The sequence below is a fragment of the Octodon degus genome, unplaced genomic scaffold (assembly GCF_000260255.1).
Source record: "Octodon degus isolate 3935 unplaced genomic scaffold, OctDeg1.0 scaffold00009, whole genome shotgun sequence".
Lineage (NCBI taxonomy): Eukaryota > Metazoa > Chordata > Mammalia > Rodentia > Octodontidae > Octodon > Octodon degus.
In genome coordinates this window covers 7,560,387-7,570,055 of record NW_004524585.1, presented here as the reverse complement: position 1 = coordinate 7,570,055, position 9,669 = coordinate 7,560,387, and the positions used below count along the sequence as shown (strand labels likewise).

General features: G+C 37.2%; 1 protein-coding gene across 1 annotated transcript in view; it reads left to right on the top strand.

The window, feature by feature from the left end:
- Nucleotides 1-737: 737 nt before the first annotated feature.
- Atp6v1g3 (ATPase H+ transporting V1 subunit G3) overlaps nt 738-9,669 on the top strand; it is a 16,967-nt gene continuing 8,035 nt past the window's right edge. Inside the window, exon 1 of the mRNA XM_004625314.2 lies at nt 738-870. Within this exon, the coding sequence (XP_004625371.1) occupies nt 789-870 (82 nt within the window). The 5' untranslated portion in view covers nt 738-788. The remainder of the gene's footprint in view (nt 871-9,669) is intronic.

Below are 9,669 nucleotides of genomic sequence, written 5' to 3'. Positions count from 1 at the left end.
ATGATTCTTCTTGGTGGCCAACATTTTCATTTTTTTCCAAACAACATGAAATAGAAGCAAGTAGGTAGATTTCACTTACTAGTAGAACAATACTTAACATAGCATGAGGTAATGAAAAATGGGCTTAACTTATGCTGATTTAACATAAAAATCAACAGCTATAATTTTCCTTATTATTTGTTTAGTCACCATACTAAGCTCACTCTGGAACTTCAAGAAAGCATTAGGAGAGAACAACACAAACAAAGTCTTCTCATTTCTATCACTTGAGGCCTAAGAAAGGACTAGCATAGATTCCTAGTCCATATTCTATACCTGAAGATGGAAAATCTCCATCCTACTATTAGCTTAATAACTTAGATAATTGAATTATTAGAAACAGATGCAACCTGAAACTAGTACTGCATTAACCAAGAATTTTTTTAAAATGTGTAACTTGAACAATAAATTCAGTAAACAAATAAGTATTTCTTGCAAATTTGAGAAACTAGTATTTCAGAGGATACCTGACTTTTCTAAGTAGACCAAATAACCTCTAAAGTCTCCATTTTTCACAGCAGAAATAGTAAATTCTCAGCTATCTCACACCGACTGAACTGGTTTTTCTGGATTCCACCTTGGGCTCTCCTTGCTGCCCAGCTGTATGGCTCAATCAGGAAGTTTGGAAGAAACATCTGGGAGTTCACTGTTGACACAACAGTATGAATTATGCCTTGTTCTCTGAAAGGACAAATGGCCCTGGCATTTCCCAGGTTTCACAGAAGCTGCCTGACTTGGAACAAGTTACCATGACCAGCCAGTCTCAGGGAATCAGCCAGCTCCTTCAGGCAGAGAAAAGGGCAAAAGACAAGCTAGAGGAAGCCAAAAAAAGTGAGTCTCGTCTACAGGGGTTTTATAAAAAATGGAGGAGGGATGCAAGGAGGTATGAGAAGATGAGCATGGCTTTGTGGTCAGGTAGACCCAAGTTTAAAGTCAGTTTTTCCAGGTGTCCTGTGAAGCCTCAAGAGTCTGTTGAAATTACCCAGTCATATGCTCCTATCACTACAAGGGAGATGAAGTCTTCTCATTCTGATCTCTTTGAGAAACCATTTACTAAGTAAAAATATCCTGGACATTAAAGCAGGGAGACATGGGCTTATACCCAGGTATCAGCCACTCAGGGGGCCCAAGGGAGATTTTCCAGGGTGAGGTCCCAAGGTGAAGGAACACACCTATACAAGACATCAGCAATAGCAGCAGGCAGCATGGAGCAGAGCAGAGTCCAAGAGCCAGCTGCATCTTTATTGTATAGTTCTTATACAGGTTGTTATCTCGTATACATTCCTGTATAGTGCTGTAACTGGCACATGCATGTTTACCTGTGCTAAGTCATGGGTACATAGCTGTGTCCCTCTGTGTGCCTACACTAGACAAGTGGGGGTCACCTTCTCAGATATCCTTGGATACTGCTGAGCTTAAAGCAGTCTGAGTGGCTTTCCACTCCAGGCTCCGCCATACCTTGGTTTGTCCTGTTGTGAAATGTTTAAAAGGCAGACAACTTCCAGGTTGAGTCTGCTCACTAAGAGTAAACTCGAACTAATTACTTTTTCTTCAAAAGATTGAGTTTTCATTGTGATAAAAGCACTTAATAGCTCATTCTCATCCCTTTTTTAATAGCTTTTCATTTCCAATATTTCAAAATATTTCCATTTTATTCTTATTTTCTATTCTTTTTAGTCATACATCCATGTACTTGCACAAGAATGTCCTAAATCAATTTCAATGTTCTTCATACTTTCTTTGATATTCGTTACACTTATATAAATAAAATATTAATGTGATTCCTATTTTATGTATGCAGAAACTAAGAATTTATGATTTGCCCAAGGTAATTTTAAAAAATAAAAAATGTGGCACCAGATACCATGCTCAATATTCATCTTGTTTACTCCTTACAGTGACCTTTATTGCGAGGGAGAAATTAATGCTTAAAGAAATTGTACAGTTTGCCCAAGGTCACCCACACAGAGCGTAAATGGTGGAGACAGGATTTAGAGGAGGTTGGAGTCCTCAGTCAAGATCTTAACCAATGTGATACAAAAAATTTACATAACTTTTATAATGAAAAAATGAAACGTTGCAAATCTACATCTTAAATTCTGGTTTTCTGGGCAAGATTGATAGTTTTTTCCCTGCTATCCAATTTCTCCTCCTTATTTGATTTTCAGAAATTTCTACTGTTATCCTCCTCCTTCATGACTGTCTTGCCTCAGCAATTACATTCAAAGTAAAATAATCTTAAAAATCTTGCCTGTGTAATTCTTTTGGTGACTACAACAAAATTAGATCGGGTACTAAGAGTTTAATTATATTGAACTGGATGACAGAGAAGCACATGACTTGTAAAAGAGGTATCAGTAATGAGATGTGCTCTACTCAGTCTCATGGGGTTTTTACCACCACGTAAAATCTTTTCCCTTTGTTAATAAAATTTGATTTCCTCAACACAGAGGAATCTGGACACCAATAGCACAAAAGGGAAAGACTCCAAGAGGAGGTGGCGACAGAGTAAGAGAAGGCAAAAGATAATGAACACATGGTTTACAACTTATTCTACAGCAAACCATGAAAACAATTGCAGGATGGCATGAAAGCAGTCACTACATAGAAAAGGATACAGTGCAGAAACTGGTAGTTGAAACCCTCTAAAGATTCCTGCAGTATTTATTGAAATTTGAACCACACATGAAACTTTCAAAAAAAGAGACCAAAATATTTTGATGTGATGATTATGCTGTCCTTGTTTTCTCATAAGGCAAGAAACAGAAGGATGATATGGAGCACACAGATGATCAATATTATTGTGATTGAAATGGTTCATTTTCTAAAGTCCTAAGACAAAGCATTGTCAGTCTTACGAACAGTTTGTAGGGACCACTAATAGTGTAGCTGCAGCTTCATCATGAAGGCCAAGCTGCTTCTTATTTGCTCTAGTCTTTGAGCAAACTTTCATCAGAAATCAGAATTTAAAAATACATATTGTATTCTTTGTACCCAAGATATTCATCTCATGTCCCAATAACTTCAAGTACATTTTTTTCTTAGCTTACTGTTTTGTTCATAAATATTCAAGTAAAATATTCAACCTTAATAGTAACCCACGATTTAATAATAGTTTAGAAAATATTTTGACTTTCAACAAGTAGCCCCTACACTGAGTTTTGTAGAAAATGTCAAGATGTCCTCTTTGCTTCAGGACCCACAGCCTTTAGGCCAGTTTTCACTGGATACAAACTGTTTTCTCAGATAGATATCAGCAGGTAGCACTTTATAGTTAGCGCAAACCTGTTCTATGAATTTCCTAAATACTCTATGGCAAAATAGAGATATTACACTATATGTTCAATATGCCATAAATTCTTTCATATTTCAGAAGTTTTCTCATTCATCTAATTGCTTGATAATTTATTTGTTGCTTACCAGCTCTGTGCCAGGCTGAGATTCTTCTTAAATAATCATAAGATTATTCTTAAGAGCAGGCCTAGATTCTTCTTAAAGTACTCCCACACAAGTAGAATGCAGCAATACCCATTTAAACAAAAGAAAGGAATAATGACATGAAAGGTAAAGGGAGCCATTCTTTTAACAAACCCATATGTTTTTACTTTATCTTTTTTCCATGAAAAGATCTGTTTGAAAATCTGGCATAGTAAGGCTACATAGAGATTCAGAATAGAGATCAATAAGTCATGATAGTTAATGCCACTGTGGAAGGTCTATGTCACTTTCTCTTAAATCTGCTTATCTGAACGTCAGACATTCAGGAGTCTGTTTGAGTTGGACTGTAAATATATATTTTAAAGAGAAAAAAAAGGAGGAGGTTAAGGAGAAAGATAGGAAAAACTCATAGTAATTCACCTTATTAATTGTTTTAGAAATGGATACAGTGCAATATTTCTGTTATCCTGGAAAATATTAATCTATTCCATTAAGAAGGACTGCCTCAGACTGCAGTAAAACTGTGACGACTATAGCACATAGTAAGAATGTTCTATCTTGAGGGATATGTATGAGGGACCTGCTGTGGTGGAAACTCCCCCTGTGATGGCTATAACAATGGGATCTCAGAGCTCTACTTTCAAGGCACTCGCTAGCAACTGAGGAGACAAGGATCAAGATGGGTTGGGAAGGACCGTGGAGAGATTTGAAAAATCAAGACTCAAGGAGGGCAGAATTTTCACTTTAAAACCTGCATTTCCCAATCTAAGTTATATAGCACCAGTGAGCTCCATTCTTTCTTTTTAAACAAAAGTAGTATTTTATATTTGTACCTAACAACCAAAATATTTGAAAGATAGGAAAAATATAGTTTAGGTAGTGAGTCAAAGAACACAGTAAGTATTGGAGAGTTGGTTTTCTTTTTAATGTGTATTATCCATTGTTGTAACAAGGATGGAAGAATGAAATCAATCAGAATGATCTAGTTTCATTCCTCTTCACTCCTGCCATGAGTTCAGAATCTAATTAATCTCTTATACCACAGAGCTTCACTACTTCTGGTAAGATGACAAGAAAGGCTCGGCCATTTGCCTCTGTTCTCAGAATGCAGATTAAATCATGTTTATGAAACCTCACACATTTTATGTGCAAAAAAATAAAATTTACCTTACATTGACATGGAACCACAGTAGGCTCTCTCTCTCTCTCTCTCTCTCTCTCTCTCTCTCTCTCTCTCTCTCTCTCTCTCTCTCTCTCTCTCTCTCCCCCCCCCCCCCTTTCCTTTCTTTCTTTCCTTATTTTGCAGTTCCAGGGACTTGGGACATTGTGCTTGCCAGGCAGGTGCGTGTGCCACTGAGCTATCTCTCAACTCCTGCTTGCACTTTTTAAAACGACTTTATTTAGAGTTCACATTTTTAGGGGCCAGGGAGATAGCTCAGTGGAATAGCGCTTCCCTGGCAAGTGCAAGGGCCTAAGTTCAATCCCTGGTTCCACCAAAAAGAGAAAAAGTTCACATTTTTCCCCCAAATGTTGTTCATTAATGAAAACATAAAAGAAGGTGTATTATGCCAAGAGATCTGTATTTTTACAATAGGACATCATAGACCTTCCCTGGAGATTCCAGCTTGGCATATTAAAATGAACCTTCAATCAGAATAATTTTTGAAATCCAAGGCAACATCAATGACAGGAGGAACAGAGACTTGTATTTTTCCAAACTTGTGACTATTTTACTTTTGGTTTTGATGTTGTATGAAATTTACACCCACTGCGTACTTGGAAAACTAGATATATGCATAAATGCAGCCATCTAGAAAGTCTCCAGTGCTTGGGTCCAGCGTCATGTAATGAACCCAAGTTCCTTGTCATTTCCTAACGCACACTGTACCCTCTCCTACACGTACACAGCCAGGCCTCCAACTGGCTGTTACTGAAAGCAGTCTGTTTATCTAAAAACTGTAAGCTGCATTACAGGATACAGACTGAAAGATATGGTCCTCATATGTAAATTTTTATATCTGGATAGGAGAATAACAGAATGAAGAGGAATATTTTTAAAACATCCTAGATGCTATAGAAAAACACAGTTCAAGTGGCACTTTTATTTTTATTTTTACTTTTTTTTTTTTCTTGGTACCGGGAATTGAACTCAGGACCTTGTGCTTACCAGGCAGGCACTTATGCCTCTGAACTACCTTTTTGGCAACACCATACAAGGGAAGGACACAGCACTCTATTTCTTTAAGACAGTGTAGTCAGTGCTGGCTCCTGGGAACAATCCTGCCCTGGTATAAATCCAACTTCTGCTTCTTATTGGTGGGTGGCCCCATCAGGTGGGGCCACTGCATCACAGTGCCTGGATTGTTTGTTTATTTGTTGTTTTGGATCTTTTTTATTCAGAATGGAAATACTGACAATGCACACTTCATGGAACCATCATGAACAACTGTGATAGCATTTATAAAATATTTAAGTACTACTTGGTACACAGAAGGTACTTAACAAATGTTAGGTATTCATTTCTTTTCAGTACTTAATAAAAATCATTGTTTTAAAAGGCCAGGAAAGAATGGATTTATGATTTCTTAAGCATAATCCACTACAAGGTCTTTTATTGAATTATACTTAAGTACAAACAGATATGACAGAATATGTTTCTATTTTCTAATTAGATAATGTCAGCTAATACAGTAATGCAGATTAGTGTTCATAGATGTATAGGATATTAACCATCAATATTTTTTCCATTAAGTTAGGAAGTTACCTGTTTCCAAATGTGTAGGTATTCTGAACTTTTTAAACAAACACATTGATTTAATAAACTCTTCATTCTGTAAGTGGATATCTTGGTTCATGAAAACATGGCTTTTAATAAACTAATAAAATGAAAGTTGCTATATTAGAATTTCATGGTCCTGTCTTATATGTTTTGTAGGCCTGTAAATACTTCCTCTTTCTTTATAGTCCACAGACTAATAGGATATTTGTAAGTACATTGGGTTTTCATTTCTTTGAGCAATAGTATCTAAAGTACAGGGCATTTTTGACTATTAATAGTTTATACTTGATCCAAAATCTACACAAAACTACTTGTTATTTTTTTTTTAGTTAAGAAAATGTAAGTAAAGGAAAACATCAGGGAAATGTGGAGCTGTGGAAGGAAATGGTACAAAGAAGCCCAGTAGCAATCGTGGTCACAGAGGAGAGCTGACTTCTTGTATTTTCTATTTCCAATATTTGTAATAATTAATGATGGCATTCTTTAAGTCTGACCAGGTTTTGTCATAAAACAGGCAGCCTCCAAAAGCCAAAAGAAACTTTTGTCTTGAGTTCAGAACAGAATAAAAGTTATTAGGCATAGCTAAGAATCTCCAAACATTCTCACAGTGCCCCTTCGTCTTCCCATCAAATTAAGGTGGCCTCTTTTTTGCTGTTTGTATTTGCTTTTGTCAGGTGGCAAACTCATTTGAACACATGTTCTTTGCACCCTGCCAAGGTTATCTGGCTTTTCCTACAATGTCTACGTGACATCATAGTCTTTTTCCTTGGTGACCAAATTGTTTTGTGAGGAATAGTGTGATTACTTACGGCTGGCTTTAAACAACCAAAATTTGTTGTCTCACTGCTCTGGAGGCTGTAAATCAGACAGCAAGGTGCCAGAAAGCTTGAACCCTCCTCGAGTTAGTGAGGGACAAATCACCCTATGCCTCTCCTCTGTTAGCTGGTGTATCAGCAAGCCTCAGCAGCCCTTGGCTTTAGCTACAGCACTCCATTCTGTCTCCATAATCTGATGTCCTTCTTCCCAGTACATCTTCTCAGTCCCTTGGGTCCAAATCGTCCACTTCTTACAAGGACACTAGTGGCTAAATCTTAATCCATTGTAACTTCAGATTATCCTGTTCACATCTGTAAAAGCCTTAATAAGGTCACATTCTTAGGTACTACAGATTAGACTTAACATATGTTTTGAGGATAAACAAATAAATTCACAGCATCATGTAATTGTCAAGTTAGTTCACATGACCACCTTGAGCCCTTAACTTACTTTTTGTCCCACTTTATTGGTAAACACTTTCTAAATAAGTTACCTATATTCCATTTCCACATTTTTCCATCATATTTTTTGTGACCTTTTACTTTTACAGTTTCACCAAAGCTCCTCTTCCAGTGATCACCAATGATTTGAAGCCTGATGCAAATTCAGTATCATTCACAATTGGATCCCTTTTACAACTTTGAAATTCTTCTTTCATTCAACTTCGGGACACCAGTGTCATTGATGACTTCCTGTATCTTCACAATCTCTCACCTCTGAGTCTCAATAGGTCCAATAGGTCCAATAGTTTGAACCTATACCTTATCATCTGCAGACACTCCCTAGGTTATCTCTTATGAGTCCTAGGTTTATGGCTCAGCTCTGTGATGATGGATAATCCCAACTTGATATTTCCACCTCTCTGGGTCAGTTGCTTCTCTGACCTAAACCCAAATAAACATGAACACCAGTTTTCTCAGCATCACTACTCAATGTTTACTAGACATCAGAACAAAGCTAAAGTCTTGACTCTACCGATAAAATAAAATGTTAGAGTCATTCTTAACTCATTCTATCTCTCACAGTTAGTTATTTTTCTTTTGCAATAAAGACTGAGCTCAGGGTCTTTGCACTGAGATACACTCCCAGCCATTTAATTTTTTTTTTTTAATTTTGAAGTAGAATCTCACTTAGTTGCTAAATCGCCAAGGTGGGTTTATCTTGGCACTCTCCTGCTTCAGTTTCTCAAAGTGTTAAGATTACAAAAAATATTCAGCCATATCCAGCTAAGTAAATGGTGTTTTTACTGTTCTACAACATACTATTACCCTCCCATCTCAGGGGTTCTGCGTATCCTGCTGTCAGCCTAGAACAAGCTTGCCCTCAGCTTCTTGTGTTACCATTTGTCTTATTCCCTTCAATTTCTGCCCCTACAGCTTTTCGTGTCAAGGGCCTGTCTAAATGACAGCTGCCACCATTTTCTCCTTATCAATTATGTTCCTTTATTCTTCTTCATGGTGCTCAATCACCATCATATTGTGTGCTTATTGCCTATTTTCTCTCTTCTGAACTACATTCAGAAAGCAGAATTCATGACAAGAAGTGGATGGTTTTCTCTGCTATATCTATAGATCTAGAACAGTGTGTGGCACATACTAGACATCCAGTAAATGTTAACTGACCAAATGTCTCATTCGAGTTCTCTGTAGGCTTTAATACTATTGGCCAAGTCCTTTCTGAGACTTTCTTTTCGATTGCCCTTACTTCTTGTTACTCTTGGGATCTTCTTTTGCTTGAATGTTTAATGCTAGTATTTTTCCAGGTTGAGACTTTAGCACCCTTTTCTCACTCTCTGCACATGCTTCCTTGATTTCTGTTCAAATACTCTTGACCATGACTGGTACCTTCCCAAATCCAGATGACTAATAGGCATATCTGTCCTCACGCTTGACTTTCCTGTGGATTTCTCTGTCCAGCTGCCCCCTGATTTCTTTTCTTGGATATTTTTCTGGGAAGTCTATGGGTGCTTCTTGAATGACAGCCTGAAGACTGGTTCTCAAGCTTATAACTTGTTTGCTGCCTTCATCTTAATGAGAATCAGACCTGTTTTCCTAATAATGATTAAAACCAACTACTCTTTGTCAAACACTACATGTAAGTGCAGCATATATAATCTCTGGGCTCTGTATTGGCTTTGTTTTAATGATGAGAAAGTTCAGACTCAAGAAATTCTAAGTAACCTACTCAAAGTTACAAGGCTTCTAATGTGTTCTTCTGCTGGTGCTTAACGTAAGATTCTGATTCTCTTCTGAGGTGATAAATGCAATCCCATCTGTGTCATCAAAAAATATTCCTAAACAAATTTAACAACCCAACCAACAGTGTAATTTTTTCTGAGTCTCCAGGACCTATTTGCCTCTTGGGGATGTAGTTCACTAGCTCTGTCCTAGACTGGTCAGAAAGATGCTATTTTTGAGCATTATCCTTTGTCTCTTCTAGAGAATACAGTGTAACTTACCCCAAATTTATTTTTTAATTGTTTCCTTATGAATCACAAAAAATCATTACAAACATCTTTTTTATCCTTTTTATTTCCTCTAAAATAAATTGTAGGGGCTGGGGAGCTAGCTCAGCAGAATAAGCGCTTGCCTGGCAAT